The sequence below is a fragment of the Staurois parvus genome, unplaced genomic scaffold (genome assembly GCF_062004578.1).
Source record: "Staurois parvus isolate SC_StPar_1 unplaced genomic scaffold, SC_StPar_1.0 ptg000668l, whole genome shotgun sequence".
NCBI lineage: Eukaryota > Metazoa > Chordata > Amphibia > Anura > Ranidae > Staurois > Staurois parvus.
In genome coordinates this window covers 4,684,024-4,702,448 of record NW_028318464.1, presented here as the reverse complement: position 1 = coordinate 4,702,448, position 18,425 = coordinate 4,684,024, and the positions used below count along the sequence as shown (strand labels likewise).

Below are 18,425 nucleotides of genomic sequence, written 5' to 3'. Positions count from 1 at the left end.
TGTTTGAGCTTTCATCATAGAGCCTCATTACATTTATCATATGATTACATGGAAGACTACTGCAATGATAACAAAAACAAAAAAAAAAGAAAAAAAAAGGAGAGAAACCAATAGAAAAACATTCCTCACCATGCCTCCATGGATCTTTGGGTTCTAGGGCACCTGATACAATGTCATCATCACACGGAAATGTGACCCTTTTTGGCCCATGTTTACTGCGCCCATTGTCCTCCCCTTGGGTTCCTTCTTCTTGAACCTTAATACCAGAATTCCCTTGGTCCGTTCTCTCTATGGATTGTGTCAACTCCACTGTATCAACCTTTGTTTCTTCTGGATTGGAAGATGCTTCTTCGGTTCTGTGAGGCAAAGTTTCCAAATTCTGGCTTATCGGTAAAGCATTGGAAGACCCCTTTTTAGTCTTTTCCTGGTCCCCATCCACAGTGAATTGGCCCCCTGAAATGTTATCAATATTTGGTTCCTCTTTTGTGCTTTCTGGATGGGCAGAATCTTTTGTTTCCTCCTTGTCCTTGTGTGAAGGTACCTCAAAAACGTCTTCTGTGCCATCCTCCTGTTTAGTGTTTTCACGTGAACAAGTCTCAATACCTGAACCTTCCTCTGGGTAGCAGGAGTCACTACTCTTTTCTGCATGCTTCTGCTCTTTGGGCGACTCCTCAGAGGGCAAATTTTCACTTTCCAAGACTGCAGGCATCTCCATAGTAGCAAGTGCTTTATCCAGCCACGGCAGCCATTTTTAATTCATGCACCATAAAAAAGGCTTCAAAATATCAATAGTTCATGTGAACATTTGCATAAAAAATATGGAAAAAAAAGATTCCCGAAAAGTCCCATTTAAATTAGTGCAGCAATATTACAAAGTTTCAAAATTTATTGACCAGAGCTGGCACCTCCTCAGTACTGCAATCCCAGAAACATGCAAAGTTAACAAAATTTCCTTACGACTTGCAGTCTCACTTCTCTATAAAGTGAAGGATCAGTCTGTGGACTAGACAGGCAACTTGCAGCAGTTTTCTTGTATGTTTGTGTTATTACACTTGAAGAGATCAGCCAGGGTGAAGTTATAAGAGTGGTGTGGATGAGGGGAATGAATCACTCCTAGCAGGCAGGTGAGGAATCATAAAGAGGCACTGCAGCTTCTCACACTTAGTCTCTACATGTCTCAGCCCAGGTCTCATGCTCCATCTCACTAAACCTGGCTGTCAGACTCTGGTAAGTGAAGAGATGGCGCTCCCTATCGTGTCCTGGATGAATTCAGATGGGCTGCCTGCTGATGTCTCTATCCCACTCTGTGATGAGATGTCACTCTCTGGTTGATGTCTGTGGATGGGCTGTCTACTGCTGTTTCTACTCTTCTCTGTGATGGGATGTCAGTCTCTGGCTAGTGTCTATCTGTCCAGAATGTCTCAGGATGGACTGTCAACTGGGATGAGATGTCAGTCTCAGGTTGATGGCTCTGAATAGGCTTTCTGCTGCTGTCTACACCCTTCACTCAGATGAGACATTAGTCTCTGGTTCTCTCTCTCAGAGGTCTCGAGCTTGGCCAATCACAGCTATCTCTACTCTTTTATGTAATGGGAGGACAGTCTCTGCTTCTTTTCTTTCTGTCCAGGATGTCTCTGGATGGGCTGTCTGATGCTCTGTCTAACTCTGTAATGAAATGACAGTCTCTGCTTTGAGTCTCTCTTTATTGGATATCTCTGGATGGAAAGTCTTCTGCTGTCTGTAGCCTTCTCTGTGATGAGATGGCAGTTTCTAGTTGATGTCTTTGGATGGGCTGGTTTTGCGATCTCTACCCTTCCCGAGGATGTGATCTCAGTCTCTAGATGGGCTGCCTGTATCTTTCCTTGTGATGGGATGGCAGTCTCTAGATGGGCTGCCTGTATCCTTCTCTGTGATGGGATGGCAGTCTATGGATAGGCTTCCTGTATCCTTCTCTGTGATGGGATGGCAGTCTATGGATAGGCTTCCTGTATCCTTCTCTGTGATGGGATGGCAGTCTATGGATAGGCTTCCTGTATCCTTCTCTGATATGGGATGGCAGTCTATGGATAGGCTTCCTGTATCCTTCTCTGAGATGGGATGGCAGTCTATGGATGGGCTTTCTGTATCCTTCTCTGAAATGGGATGGCAGTCTATGGATGGGCTGCCTATATCCTTCTCTGAAATGGGATGGCAGTCTATGGATGGGCTGCCTATATCCTTCTCAGAGATGGAATGGCAGTCTCTGGATGGGCTGCCTATATCCTTCTCAGAGATGGAATGGCAGTCTCTGGATGGGCTGCCTATATCCTTCTCAGAGATGGAATGGCAGTCTCTGGATGGGCTGCCTGTATCCTTCTCAGAGATGGTGGTCTCTTGATGAGCTGCCTGTATCCTTCTCTGTGATGGGATGGCGGTCTCTAGATGGGCTGCCTGTATCCTTCTCTGTGATGGGATGGTGGTCTCTAGAGGGCTGCCTGTATCCTTCTCTGTGATGGGATGGTGGTCTCTAGAGGGCTGCCTGTATCCTTCTCTGTGATGGGATGGTGGTGTCTGGATGGGCTGCTTGTATCCTTCTCTGAGATGGGATGGCAGTCTCTGGATGGGCTGTCTTTATCCTTCTCTGTAATTGGATGGCGGTCTCTGGATGGGCTGCCTGTATCTTTCTCTAAGATGGGATGGCGGTCCCTTGATGGGCTGCCTGTACCCTTCTCTGTGATGGGATGGCAGTCTCTGGATGGGCTGCCTGTATCTTTCTCTGAGATGGGATGGTAGTCTCTGGCTTGTTTCTCTCTCTTGGATGTCTCTGGATGGGCTGCCTGCTGCTGTCTCTGTGATGGGATGGCAGTCACTCTTGTTCTCTCTCTCCTGGATGTGTTCAGTGTAGCAGGTGCCCCATGCTGGGCTGTCTCTTTCTGCTCCCTCCCTCTCTCCTGGGTGTCTTCAGTACTGCAGGTGCCCCATGCTGCGCTGTCTCTTCCTGCTCCCTCTCTCTCTCCTGGGTGTCTTCAGTACTGCAGGTGCCTCATGTCAGACTGTCTCTTGCTGTCACTCAGTCCCCTCAGTGACTTCCCATGAAGTATCCTCTGCCCACTCCCAGCATACCGCAGCCGCCTCTGCCGATCAGCCAGCACCTTCCAGGAATCCCTCAGCTCGCTCCCTCTGCAAAAAGAATTCCCTACTTGTCTCTTACGCTCCAAGAATGTCTCTCGCTGTCTACTTCAGTTTCCGGGTCACATGTCTCCGTCTCAGCTCCCTGCCAGCCTCTGACGTCGGCTAATTCCGCTGAACCAACCAAGACTCTCCGCGTCAGTAGCCACCATAGAGTTTGTGGGAGGACCAAAGAATAAAGAACGCCTCTACCGTAGAGCGGCGAAGGTGCTGTGCAGCGTGAGAGCAAAGTGCTGAGCTCCGGTGAACCATAGAGAGGGGCAGAGAGATAGATGGGCGGTAGATGACCCAGAGTGGATGAGTAATAGTCATGCGTCATTAGTCTCATACATTTGATTAAGATGGTTGGAGATTACTTGTCAGCTTCACATTTTTATCCCCAGGAATTCATTTTTTGTGTGAATGAAATTTTCAATGATTTCACATTGACTGCGAAGACCACAGGGGTTTTCATATGTATCCTCTGTAAAATTGCCTCTATGTAGCCATCTCCTGCAGCGATTTGCAGTTGGAAGAGCGGATTGCGTGTTTCACACGTTTTCACAGCTAATTGATTCAGTAGTTGTTCAGCGGTTCAGCACGGGGTCAGCTCAGAATCTTATCCTGTTCACACGTGTGCGGTTTACAAACAGTTCCCATAGAAGTCAATAGTCTGTAATCAGCACCTGAACTGCTCAGAAATCGGACAGGACTCTTTTTCAAACTGCACTGAATCCACAATGCCAGTGCACTGGTCATATGTAAAAATGCACCATAGGAAGTAATGTTTTTTCACATGTCATGAGGTTCAAACAGCATCCAATCCGCATATATACTATATTGCCAAAGTATTGGGACGCCTACCTTTACACACACATGAACTTTAATGGCATCCCAGTCTTAGTCCGTAGGGTTCAATGTTGAGTTGGCCCTTTGCAGCTATAACAGCTTCATCTCTTCTGGGAAGGCTGTCCACAAGGTTTAGGAGTGTGTCTATGGGAATGTTTGACCATTCTTCCAGAAGCACATTTGTGAGGTCAGGCACTGATGTCGGATGAGAAGGCCTGGCTTGCAGACTCTGCTCTAATTCATCCCAAAGGTGTTCTATCAGGTTGAGGTCAGGATTCTGTGCAGGCCAGTCAAGTTCCTCCACCCCAAACTCCCTCATCCATGTCTTTATGGACCTTGCTTTGTGCACTGGTGCGCAGTCATGTTGGAAGAGGAAGGGGCCATCCCCAAACTGTTCCCACAAAGTTGGGAGCATGAAATTGTCCAAAATGTCTTGGTATGCTGATGCCTTAAGAGTTCCCTTCACTGGAACTAAGGGGCCAAACCCAACCCCTGACAAACAACCCCACACCATAATCCCTCCTCCACCAAACTTTATACTTGGCACAATGCAGTCAGGCAAGTACCGTTCTGGCAACCACCAAACCCAGACACGTCCATCAGATTGACAGAGAAGCATGATTGGTCACTCCAGAGTACACATCTCCACTGCTCTAGAGTCCAGTGGTGGCGTGCTTTACACCACTACATCCAATGCTTTGCATTGTACTTAGTGATGTAAGGCTTGGATGCAGCTGCTCGACCATGGAAACCCATTCCATGAAGCTCTCTACACACTGTTGTTGTGTTAACCTGAAGGGCACACAAAGTATGGAGGTCTTTAGCTATTGACTCTGCAGATAGTTGGTGACTTATGCGCACTGTGCGCATCAGCATGCGCTGACCCCGCTCTATCATTTTATATGGCTGAGTTGCTGCTGTTCCCAGTTGCCTCCACTTTGTTATAATACCACTAACAGTTGACTGTGGAATATTTAGTAGCGAGGAAATTTCACAGATGGACTTATTGCACAGGTGGCAACCTATCACGGTACCACGCTTGAATTCACTAAGCTCCTGAGAGTGACCCATTCTTTCACAAATGTTTGTAGAAGCAGTCTGCATGCCTAGGGGCTTGATTTTATACACCTGTGGCCATGGAGGTGATTGGAACACCTGAATCTAATGATTTGGAGGTCTGGAACAATCTTTTGGCAATATAGTGTATGTGAACAAGCACTAAGGCTGGCCATACATTATACAGTTTTCTTCAAAATTATGCTTTAGATTTACCAAAAACCATATAATATGAGAGAAACCTAAACAACACTTTTAATTGTATCCAATTAGGCAGGCCCTTGCACTACATAGTTGAAGGTAAATCTAAAGGAAATTGGGCAGAAAATGAAAAGAAAATTGTATAATGTGCAGTGAAGGAAATAAGTATTTGATCCCCTGCTGATTTTGAATGTTTGCCCACTCACAAAGAAATGGTCAGTCTAAAAATCAAATCGTAGGTGTATTGTAACAGATTTTAAACACAAAAAAATACATGCTTTTCTGCAGCGTTCCCATTGAGGTCTATAGAACCAAAAACGCAACGTTTTGCGTTAAAAAAAGTCCCTGACCCTTTCCAAAAAAACGCACTGGGTGAAAACGCGGAGATGTGAACCTGTCCCATAGGAAATCATGTTAAATGGACTGTACTGTGTTTCTGCAAAACGCTGTAGATAACTTAGGTGTGAACCTGGGGTAAAGGGATCCAACACAACAAACACTTTTCTCCTGCGCTAGGAAAAGACTCAGACCCAATAGGAATGTTCTCGAATTTTCTGGAATATGCACTGCTTGCTGCCCTCAACAGACCGGGGTGGTCCAAACACACTGGATGCAAATGGAGAAACAGAAAAAGGGCACACCGACCTAGTGCATTATCGTTTAAAATATTTATTGAAGAAACAAAGTAAGTATCATACTCACAATAGACATTACATTACATTATTACATTACATTACATCGAGTTTATATAGCGCCAAAGGGTTTGCTCAGCGCTGTACAATAGAGGGGGGGACAATACATGAAACATTACAGCAACTACAAACAGCACACGAGGGGTTATAGGGCCCTACTCTTTCGAGCTTACAATCTAGGAGGGAGGGGGTAGTGGTACAGGAGGAAGTGGCTGTGGGGGATGGAGTGGTAGGAGGAATGAAGGAGAGCAGCAGTTAGGTGAGGGTGGGGTAGGCTTCCCTGAAGAGGTGGGTTTTCAGGGAGCGCCTGAAGGTGAGGAGGGAAGGTGACAGTCTGATGGATTGGGGTAGTGAGTTCCAGAGGATGGGGGAGGACCTGGAGAAGTCTTGCAGATGTGCGTGTGAGGAGGAGACCAGGGAGCAAGATAGAAGGAGGTCCTGTGAAGAGCGAAGGGTACGGGTAGGGTGGTACTTGGGAATCAGGTTGGTTATGTAGTTAGGGGCAGTGTTGTGAACGGCTTTGTAGGTCAGAGTGAGTAGTTTGAATTTGATGCGTTGGGCGATAGGGAGCCAGTGGAGGGATAGGCAGAGGGGGGTGGCAGAGGTGGAGCGGTTGGTGAGGTGGATGAGTCTAGCCGCTGAGTTCAGGATGGTCTGAAGCGGGGAGAGCCTGCACTGGGGTAGGCCGGTGAGGAGGGAGTTGCAGTAGTCAAGGCGTGAGATAATCAGGGAGTGCACAAGTAGTTTAGTGGTGTCTGGGGTAAGGAAGGAGCGTATTTTGGCGATATTGCGGAGGTGGAGCCTGCATGTGTTTGTAAGTGATTTGACATGAGGTTGGAAGGAGAGGTTAGAGTCCAGAATGACTCCAAGGACTTTGGCTTGCGGGGCGGGATTGATGGTGGTGATGTTAGTAGTGATGGATAGGATGGGGGGGGGGCGCGGGCAGGGGGGAAGACGAGAAGCTCGGTTTTGGAGAGGATAAGCTTGAGGAAATGGAGCGACATCCAGTCAGAGATGTTGTTTAGGAGGTGAGTGATGCGGGCGGAGAAAGTGGAGGTGAGGTGGGGGGTGGAGAGGTAAATTTGAGTGTCATCAGCGTAGAGGTGGTAGTTGAAGCCGTGGGAGTGTATGAGTTTGCCAAGGGAGGAGGTGTAGATGGAGAAGAGAAGGGGTCCAAGGACAGAGCCCTGGGGGACCCCAACAGAGAGGGGGAGGGAAGGGGAGGTGGCACCATTGTAGGAAACGCTGAAGGAGCGTCGGGATAGGTAAGAGGAGAACCAGGAGAGAGCGGTGTCTCTGATGCCAAGGGAGAGTAGTTTATTAAGGAGGAGGGGGTGGTCAACTGTGTCGAAGGCCGCGGAGAGGTCCAGGAGGAGGAGGACAGAGTACTCGCTTTTGGCTTTGGCGGTTAGTAGGTCGTTGGTGATTTTGAGGAGGGCGGTTTCGGTGGAGTGTAGGGGACGGAAGCCGGACTGTAGTGGATCAAGGAGGTTGTTGTCAGTTAGGTGGGCGCTTAGGCGGTCATAGACTAAGCGCTCCAGGAGTTTGGAAGTGAGTGGCAGCAGGGAGATGGGTCTGAGGTTGTTTGGGTCAGAGGGGTCCAGGGAGGGCTTTTTGAGTATGGGGGTGATGTGCGCATGCTTTAGGGGGGAGGGGAATACGCCGGTAGAGAGGGAGAGATTGAATATGTGGGTGAGGGAGCAGATGAGGGAAGAGGGGGGTGACTGGAGGAGTCGAGAGGGGATAGGGTCCAGGGGGCAGGTAGTAAGGCGGGCTTCTGAGAAGACCCTGGTGACTTCCTCAGTGGTAGCGGGGCTGAAGGATTGCAGAGCTGGGGGGGTTATGGTAAGCGGGGTCTTGGGTGTGGAGGGGGGCAGTGCAGTTGCGAGGTCAGAGGAGGGAAGAGATGAGGGGGAGATGGGGGGGGGAGGCTAGGTGGGGAGGTAGATTGCGAGTTGACTATGTCCTGACGGATTGCATCAATCTTGTTGTGGAAATGAGTGGCAATTTCGTGGGCGGTGAGTGAGGTACTGAGTGGAGGAGGGGGGGGAGAGAGTAGGGAGTTGAAGGTGGAGAAGAGTCGGCGAGGGCAGGAGGAGAGGGTGTTGATCAGGTTTACGAAGTAAGCCCGCTTGGCGGCGTGGAGGGAGGAGGTGTAAGTGAGGAAGGCAGATTTGTAGAGGGAGAATGAATGGGGGGACCTGGTTTTGCGCCATAGTCTCTAGCGCGCGACTGCGGCGTTTGAGGCATTTAGTGTGGTCGTTCTGCCATGGTTGGAGCGGTCTAGGTTTGATGAAGCGTGTGGTTAGGGGTGCCAGAGAGTCTAGGGTAGCTGATAGTGAGTCGTTGTACGTGTTAGTGGCTAGGTCAGGACACGACAGTGGAAGGATGCTGTCGTGTAGGCGGTCGGCAGCTGAGTGGAGGGGGACCGGGTTCAGGTTGTGGCTGGTGATGGTTTGGCGCTCTGGGGGGGGGGAGTTAGGGGAAGGGGAGATGGAGAACGTGAGGAGGTGGTGGTCGGAGAGAGGGAAGGGGGTGTTAGAGAACTGGTTGAGGGTACAGAGGTGGGAGAAGACGAGGTCCAGGGTGTTCCCAATGATGTGGGTGGAGGATTGAGTGTGCTGTGTGAGTGCGAAGGAGGAGGTTAGGTGGAGGAGTTGGGAAGTAGCCGGGCTGTTGTCGTTGATGGGGATATTGAAGTCCCCAAGGATGATGGTTGGTAGCTAAGAGAAGAGGAAGAAGGGAAGCCAGGCGGCGAAAAAACACAGGCATGTCAAACTGAACAAGATGTATGATCCAAACAACATCTGAGTCCATAAGATGGAACCCTGGATGACCAACTGGCTAACGCGTTTCGAGGACACAAACTCTTCCTCAGACCCTGCCACCTTCCCCATTAGAGCCCTGCAGGTGCAGCCGCTGATTGATAATTATAAAACCACTGTCATTCTCTTTCAATTTGCACATAGACACAGCAAACAAATAGCTGTTTCTTCAGAATAACAAATGATAGGAATCTGCAATGCACATTGATCACCCAGATGGGGAATGTTTTTTTCTCAACAAAAGTAAAGTTGCTATTTAAGCAGTATTTTCCCAGCTGCAAAAGTAGCACATTCAGTAAAATACGGCATCCATACATGCACAGGTAATTGCTGATGTATCACAGTTTACACCAGTACAGCCAGTCACTTTTATGGGTGGTTGTTCACTTCACTTGTGGCTCCCCAGGTGCAGGAAATCGTCCGAGATTTTGCTCTATAGCACAGGTCTCAAACTGGCGGCCCTGCAGCTGTTGGGAAACTACAAGTCCCATCATGCCTCTGCCTTTTGAGTCATGCTTGTAACTGTAAATCTTGCAATTCCTTATAGAACTTGTAGCTTGGCAACAGCTGGAGGGCTGCCAGTTTGAGACCTGTGCTATAGAGGACTTTGAAGTTTCTATGTGCATGAGGCTTTATCTGTCTCACTGACCGCTTCACTGCTCTTTGCTCTGTTGCAGAGCTGCAGCGGCTGAAAAATATTCATCTGACGTTTGGTCCCTGCTGCATGCTGTGGCCCCCACCCCTCAACCTAACTACTGTAGTGACATCAGGGTCACCGGATAGAACCATGGCACCCAGTGGGGTCCAGACATCTGTGATGCTAAATTATCTTTGACCTTGTGAATTACTTTTACAAGAGTTTATTAGGAAATATAAATACCAGAAACATACTGGCTGTGAGGCAGTACATTTCAAGGTATACGCAGACTCCAAAGTTGGCAATAGACACAAGGTACATGTGCTCTTTGTGGCCTGGATCTCACACCCTAGCAAAAGAACGAAACCCTTTTCGGCAGAGCTTAGCTCTAAGAAAGTGGGTTTTGCCCTTGAAACGCGCCAGTCCTTGCTTGGTAGTGAGCACTCCCACCTTGTGTCTATTGCCAACTTTGGAGTGTGTGTCCCTTGAGGTCCATTGCCTTACAGACTTTGTCAGTATGTTTATGGCATTTATGTTTCTTAATAAACTCTTTAAAGGCAATGCACGTGGTCTTGCACCTTCTTTTTTGTTATTTCTTGTCCCCAGGCTGGAGAGAGAAGCATACCTGAGGCTTCCCAGTAATTGGAGTTAAGTACAACCACAATTTCATTTTCAGTGGACTACTACCACAATCTTATTTCTACAGAGGAACACTTTCACTATGGCACCTAAGCACTGATGTGTTATTATTATTATACAAGATTTACTGTATATAGCGCCAACAGTTTGCTCAGCACTTTACAATATAATGGGAGACAATACAGCAACAATACAGTTCAATACAAGAAGGAAAGGAGGGCCCTGCTCCTTGGAGCTTACAATCTAGGAGGGAGGGGCTAGTGGTACAAAAGGTAGTAACTGTGGGGGATGGACTGGTTGGAAGAGTAGAAGATTCCATTATTAGCTGAGGGCAGGATCGGCTTCCCTGAAGAGATAGGTTTTCAAAGATCACCTAAAAGAGAGCAGAGTAGGCGATAGTCTGATAAATCGGGGTAGAGAGTTCCAGAGGATGGGGGAAGCTCTGGAAAAGTCCTGGAGACGAGCATGGGAGGAGGAGACAAGGGAGATAGAGAGCAGGAGGTCTTGCGAGGAGCAGAGAGTACGGTTTGGGTGATATTTAGAGACAAGATCGTTGATGTAATTTGGGGCAGAGTTATAAATGGCTTTATACGTTATTGTTAATGTTTTGAATTATATCCGTTGGGCAACGGGAAGCCAGTGGAGGGATTGGCAGAGAGGGGTGGCTGATACAGAACGGTTAGTGAGGTGGATGAGTCTGGCAGCAGCATTCATGATAGACTGAAGAGTGGATAGCCTGTGATTAGGTAGGCCAATGAGGAGGGAGTTACAATAGTCAAGGCGAGCTATAACAAAGAAGTGAATAAGTTGCTTAGTGGTTTCCGAGGTTAGAAACGGGCGTATCTTGGAGATGTTGCGGAGGTGAAGTCTACAAGATTTGGACACTGATTGGATTTGGGGATGAAAGGACAGATGGGAGTCTAGGATTACACCTAATACCCTGGCATGAGGGTAGGGAATGATGCTTGTGTTATTGATCTTGATGGAGAAGTCAGGGAAGGGGGCAGGGGCTGGGGGGAATATTAAGAGCTCAGTTTTGGAAAGATTTCGTTTGAGGAAGTGGAGTGACATCCATGCCGATATGTCACTTAGTAGGTTAGTAATGCGAGAGGAGACTGAAGGAGTGAGGTGAGGGGTAGAAAGATAGATTTGTGTGTCTTCAGCATAGAGATGGTACTTAAAGCCGTGTTAGTTTATCAAGTGACCAAGGGAGGAGGGGTAGATGGAGAAGAGAAGGGGTCCAAGGACAGAACCTTGAGGGACCCCTACAGAAAGAGGGATTGAAGAGATGGAGGCAGTGTTATAGGTAACGCTGAAGGAGCGCTGCGATAGGTAGGAGGAGAACCAGGAGAGAGCAGAGTCTTGGAGGCCAAGAGAGTGGAGTTTTTTGAGGGGATAGTCAACCGTATCAAAAGCCATAGAGAGGTCAAGTAGTAAGAGTATGGAGTAGTGGCCATTGGTTTTGGCAGTTAGTAGATCATTAGTGAGTTTTAGTAGGGCAGTTTCAGTGCAGTGTAGTGAGCAAAAGCCAGACTGTAAAGGGTCAAGAAGGTTGTTGTCGGTGAGGTGGGAGCTCAGGCGATTGTAGACTAATGCAGGCCATAGATGGGTCGAAAATCGGCCGATTTTTCGGCCGAAAATAAAATCGGCCAATTTTCGGATCGTTAGTAGGCTAATTGTTTTTCGGTATTTTGGCAGATTTTTTCTATCGGTAAAGTTGGAAAAAAAATCGGCCGATTTTGCCGATCGGCCGATTTTCGCGGCAATGATGGGCAAATCGGCCGATTTTTTACCGATAAAAAAATCTGCGCATGAGCAGTGACCTGCAAGAGGAAGACAAAAAGAAGAAGAAAAAGAAGGAGAGGATGAAGAAGAAGAAGAGGAAGAAGAAGTGGATGAAGAAGAAGAGGAAGAAGATGAGGATGAAGAAGAGGATGAAGAAGAAGAGGATGAAGAAGAGGATGAAGAAGAGGAAGAAGAAGAAGAAGAGGATGAAGAAGAAGAGGATGAAGAAGAAGAGGATGAAGAAGAAGAGGAAGAAGAGGAAGAGGATGAAGAAGAAGAAGAAGAGGATGAAGAAGAGGATGAAGAAGAGGATGAAGAGTTTGTAGAAGCTGTAACTTTCTCACAAACCAATTAATACACACTTACTGAGATTTAGTTTTTTTTTTAGCAATACATGTAGCAGAATACATTTTGGCCTAAATTTAGGAGCAAATAAGATCTAACTCTTGCCAAACACCCCTATAGCGTTTGACAGGTGTTAGGCATTTGGGAAGCATTTTTATTTTTAACGCTTCCCAAATACTCCCCAAATGCCCTATGCGCGGTTTTGAGGTGGGTGCTTGGCATTTGCAAAGCGTTAAAACCGGACCACAAACGCCTATAATGAAGTTAAATGGTATTAACGCTCCGCAAATGCCTCGCAACTGCATCGCAAACGCCTGCGAGGCGTTTGAGGAGCGGCACCATAGACTTGAATAAGAGGCTTCAACTCCTCCTGACTCAACATGAGGCGCCAGTTCTGCCACGACGCTAACGCTTCAGTGTGAACAGCACTGTGTGCTGCCATGTGCAGAATTTTCATAGGCATTTGAGAAGCGTTAAAAACGCTTCCCAAACTCCTGTCTGACGCCTGCTGACAAAGCTAGTGTGAACATAGCCTTACTCTGAAGCCTCCCTCTAATGCTGCAGGTGTGGTTAGGAAGCACTGTGACAGACATCTATGGAGGCTTTAGAGATGCGGCAAAGCACCAAGTAAGTGACATGGAGTATAATTTCTGAAGCAAAGCAAAGCAGCACAAACACATCTGTATGTACAGGACTATAAGGTCACCATTTTAGTGATAGCTGCTTTGATTGGCATTCGAAATGCTTCAAAAACTCGACCAAACGGCCACGTTTTGAAGCAAGTGGAAATGAGGCCTAAATCAAAAAAAAGTACCTTCTGTTGCTCTGTTACATTTTTGTTGATTTGATCTGACTTTCTGTTAGTGGGTGGCTACTTTCATTCCCCATGGTCTCACTGTATGTAAGAATGTTGTCACCCTCTCTTGCTCACTCCCAAGATGGACAATAGACTATGGGATTTGAAACGTGCATAGAACAGTGCACAAGAGTGCTATTAACGTGCACCACTCTAAAGAAACGGAAGTGAGAGGGAATGGGAAAGGTTTGGGAGCTCAATGAGGATGTTGCAAGGAGGCAGAAAAAAACACAGTAAGAAGTAATTTCATTATAAAAAAGATTAGAGTGCCAGTAAGTGGTGGATGTGTGGCTTATTTCGTAGAATAGGGATATTGTTTTGTGTCACTTTGATGAATTTATCAAATACATAATTGCATTCAATGGTGTTTTGTCCTAACTTCCTGCAGGTCAGCTCTAGTTGTTTTGCCCATGAAACTAATCCAGTTGTGTCACATGAGGAATACAAACTCTGCTAGCTGCTTATGAGTTGATGAAAGTCCAAGGACAGTCACAGGTTTTGACTTTTCACCCCCTAAAATTTACCTCTAAAGAAGCCTCCTCATTTTTGTTGTCCTAATGTTTCTGCCGGAGGCCATAGCTCTTGTCTCCAGCTAATACTTTATAACTAGTTACAGCAAACCATTTTTTTTCCCCTTTTAGGATAAAGGCTTTACATAAATAATAAAAGGTGATCATCGTAAGCATCCCTGTCACTGGTAAATGGTTTTTCTTAATCCTCTAACTACTACATCCACAGGCAAACTTGTTCTGTTAAAAATTACAGACTTATTGGCGAGATCACCAGGTGAAAATAAAGGAAAGAAAGCCTAAAAAAGAAACGAATGCAGCCACCACATCAAATGAATTGGTAAGCTGCAATATATTGTTTGCATTTGGGTTTAATATTGCTTTAACCCTTTTGCTTCCAGGACCTGACAGCAAGGGGGTTTTACACACACTCCCGGTGGCTGTGTGTATATCTGTCAAGTAGACTGCCAGCCCCCCTGCGCATGCATCCACCATATATCCAGGGCCCCGCTTGCCCATCTGCAGGCCCAGGACTGGCATAGCGGGTGCTACCAGGTAATGGGGAGGGAGCTGAGTGGGCATACGTCTGCTCTCCTCCCCTTCTTGTTACTGACCCGGAAGCAATGTGTTTGAAGTCACTTCTGGGTCCCCTTGCCAGTTTCCCTGGCCAGTATGGCACAGAAAGAGTGTAATGCAATGCAATCTGCACTGCTTTACATTCATTGGAGTACAGGGGAGACATCCATGGTCTTTTAGACCCCATTGCAGAGAACCTGTCACCAAAAAATCATCACATAGGGGACGTTTTGAAAAAAAAATTAAGTAAAGTGGAATTAAACCCAAAACCAAAAATGTAATATATTGCAGCTTACCAATCATTAGATGTGGTGACTGCATCAGTTTTCTTTTGTTTGGATTTTTTCTTTGTGTTTTCACCGGGTGCTCTGGCCAGTAACACACCTCCTGTTTTTGTGCGACACATCTTTGGAGGACTGAGCTTAGGAGGCACAGCAGACAGCAGCATTGTCATTCTGGGGGGAGAGGGTGTTAAACTCCAGCTCCCCCTTTATAATCAGTTACAGCAAACTGTTTTTTTCCCTTTTGGGATAAGGTTTTACATAAGTAAATAAATAAAGAAAGGCTGATCATTGTAAGCACCCCTGTCAGTATTAAGTGGTCTGTCTCATCTATGTATATGGATACATCTGCTGGATAGTTTGTGCAGTGAAAAATAACAGATTTGCTAGCTGGATTATAAAATGAAAACATATATATATAATAAATATACAAATATACATAAATAATATATATACAAATATAATAAATGTTTGCTTTTGGGTTTGCCATCCAGAGGATTTACCCCCCTTCCTGACCAGGCCATTTTTTGCGATACGGTGCTGCATTACTTTAACTGATAGTTGCGCGGTCATGCAATGCTGTACATAAATGAAATTTATGACCTTTATTCCAACAAATAGAGCTTTCTTTCGGTGGTATTTGATCACCTGTGTGTTTTTTATTTTTTGCGCTATAAACAAAAAAAGACTGACAATTTTGAAAATATAAACAATATTTTTGCTATAAAACATATCCAGTAAAAATAATAAAAAAATCAAATTTCTTCATAAATTTAGGCCAAAATGTATTCTGCGACATGTCTTTGCTAAAAAAAAAAATCCCAATACATGTAAATTAATTGGTTTACATGAATGTTATAGCATCTACAAATGGCGATATATATACACTGGAATTTTGTTTTTTTTATACTAGTAATGGCGGTCATCAGCGACTTATAGCGGGACTGCGGTGGGCATTCTGACACTGGGTGGGAACTAACTGCCACTGACATCCCAATGACATTAATACAGTGCTCAGTGCTAATAAAAAGCACTGACACTGTACTAATGAAACTGGGCAGGAAGGGGTTAACATCTGGGGTAATCATCTGGGGTTGTGTGCTGTTTTACATAATGTGCTATGTGTGTTTTACTGGGGAAACATGTTGCTGTGTATTTCTCTGCTGTGCAGAGAAATACACAGCAGCATGTGCTTGCTGGCATGAGCTAGACATGTTGTTTACACACAGGTCTCTCCCCTGTCAGTTTTATTCACCGATTGGCAGGTGCCGGTGCCAGTGATTGACATGCCTAGCCACCAATGGCGGCACAGGTAGGGTGGTGCGCGCCCCTACCCCTAAATTCAAATCACATATATATACACGTGATTTCGCGCAGCCCTACCACCCTGTAGCAGTAGTTCTAGTATAGGGCGACGGGGAAGCGGTTAACCTACAATATTTAAATTTTTTGTTCATAGGTTTAGATATACGTATGTTTGCATCCATTGATGGATAAATTATTAAAGGAGAACTTTACCCATAACAACATGATAAAACATAATGTTCATTAGCAAGAAACATACATTTAACATTAATAATTATGCTACCAAAGTGAGTGTGTGTTGTAAAATGCCTTGAGCAGTGTGACGATCGCGACGTCAGGTCCCAGCCCTTTACACCAAACTCGTGACCGAAGGACTAGCCAATCTAAAACTGCGATGTCATGTGCGTAACAATGCCACGCCCAGCTGCACCCTGCACAACGATTTTCCAGCTAATGGACCACAATCGATGTACCGGCAGCCTGAGCACGATTGTTACTGGGTCAGGTTAATTACGCAACTAACCCTTCACACTGCCACCACCTCCTTTTTGTACAGAGAAAGAAGAAACTCGGCAATATCAGCAATAACACTCTGATGGTTGAAATAATCGTCTATATACCACTGTCACCGCATGTGGGTTATACAGAGGGTTAAACACACACAGTAGCTCTCTTCAGCGGCAGGATTTCGTAGTTTGCATTAAAGGCGTTAGAAACAGTTCAACACTTTCAGAAAGTAAGATTTATTACTAAAAGGTCAAAAGGGTGCAATAAAAATATGTACAGAAAAAGATGTAGCTAATATATATATAAATATACACAGAACAATAGCACAGCAAAGAGATAACAGAAAGGAATTTAGAGGGTTAAAGTACTTGCCAATCAGCCTTGGTGTAAGCAGCTTCAAGTTTCACAAATCAAAAGGATTTCTTGTCTCTACTGTCCGTTTCAATGTTAAAAAAACAGGAGACTCTTCTTTTCTCTCTCACACACCCCACTCCAAGCATAACAGCCTTTTTCTAGGATCTCAGCAGGGTGTTTCCCTGGAACAGTGAAACCAATCGTCTCCTTTGGGGAGGGAAGTGTATGTGCAGCCCTAAGTTATTACTAGAAACTCTCCTAGCTGCTATTATGATTCATAACTCAATTTCCTGGAATTTGCCAGCCTGGGCACTAGTATATTAATACTTAGCCGCATGGTAATGGAATGGTTACAGATGAAACATGTCATATCTACTTGAATGGTTCAGGAGATATAATTTTCTGCTCTCTTACATGTGTCAGATAAGGGGTGCAACATACCAGGAGAATGGTCTCAAATTGAGCCTTCTGAATATGGGCTCCATATTTAGGTAATTATGTCCTACGTGAAGATATTAACTTATATGAAAAAGTGAGTTTTTAAAAGTAAGTCTGTTACGACCCCTTGGAAGGTCTTTTGAAGTTCAGTGAGGGACTTGGTTTACACTTTTACGATATCCCAGATTGCACAGTGAACAGACAGCTAGGCACCTAGCTGGTGAGATTTTATAGCCAGGATGCCCTCCCACTGGGTTTCGATGCCTTTTTGAACTCTGCATCAAACAGACCACATGTCACTCAACAGAGAGGAAGGGGAATGAGGAAAGAGGGAGAAAGAGATATGATTGTACAAGATGGACGGTCCTTTGCCAAAATGGAGGTTCGTATCCGTCTCTGTGTGTGCTCGATTGCTACAAGCAGTGCTCCTATTTCTTATTGCTGGAGGCTGCCACTTTGCTGAAGCCCAGAGCCCCTAAGCAGCAGTAAGTCTTTAGACTGTGGAGCAATTGGAACACAGGAATAGAGTGTTGTCTCCCTATAACAGCAAGTGCCTGATCAAAGACTGTCATGGTAGGATCACTAGGTATTATTTAATGAAAGCTACACATTTATAAAAAAATTTATTATAAAAATTAAAACATTAAAAAATACTTTTGAAATCACATTAAAGGAGAAGTATAGACCAAAACTCTGGGTCACAGGAGTGCACTTTCTTCTGTACTCTTGTGATCCTGACTCAGCTGAAAGTGGGCTAAAGTCTGCATCACAGAGCTATTGAGGCTCTAAAGGGATCCCAAGAATAATGTCGGGATCTGCCCAGATACCTAATCGGCAGCTGTCTTACCTTCTCAAGCAGCCACTGGGAGCCCTGAGAGCCTGAGCCAGCTGCTCCTGCCTGCTCCATTAGCCTGGTGCTCCAGTGAGCACTAAAGGGGCAAAGCCCAATTTTAGTGTTGCCTAGAACAGCACAAGAGCTAAATACACCACTGGCTGCATCTACATAGGTGAGTATGAATGTTTGTTTGTTTTTTAATCCCATACTTCTCTTTTTCAGTATCAGAGATTTTAGTTTACATCTGCTTTATGCAAACATCTATTTTGTAGCAGTACAAAGCAGGAAGCAAAGGTTAAACAAGTTGTAATTATTTATATAAACAAGGTTATAACATTGAAAAGATTTGATCTTGATATCTGACCTTGATAAGATTAAATTGTTTAGAAAAATTAATAATTTTGCCACTAGAAAATATAGGATTTGGTAATTTTATTTTAATTCACAGTTACATTGTATGTTTTATGACATATTATAGACATAAAATTATATTATACCATTGATCGTTATATCGTTTTTATTTACAAAAGTATATAAAATTCCATACATACATTGCATATTTCATTACATTCAGTAAATATGGAGTCA

General features: G+C 45.3%; 1 protein-coding gene across 2 annotated transcripts in view; it reads right to left on the bottom strand.

Annotated features, from left to right (window-relative positions):
- PPP1R37 (protein phosphatase 1 regulatory subunit 37) overlaps positions 1–3,250 on the bottom strand; it is a 62,513-nt gene extending 59,263 nt beyond the window's left edge. The window contains exons 1-2 of one of the 2 annotated variants that reach the window (XM_089651987.1): positions 2,519–3,250; positions 130–2,430 (exon numbers count right to left, since the gene is read on the bottom strand). In XM_089651987.1, coding sequence (XP_089508113.1) covers positions 130–715 — 586 coding nt within the window. In that variant the 5' untranslated portion in view covers positions 716–2,430; positions 2,519–3,250. Of the gene's footprint in view, positions 1–129 lie in introns of both variants that reach the window. The other variant, XM_089651986.1, reaches the window with a different exon arrangement.
- Between the last annotated feature and the right edge of the window lie 15,175 nt (positions 3,251–18,425).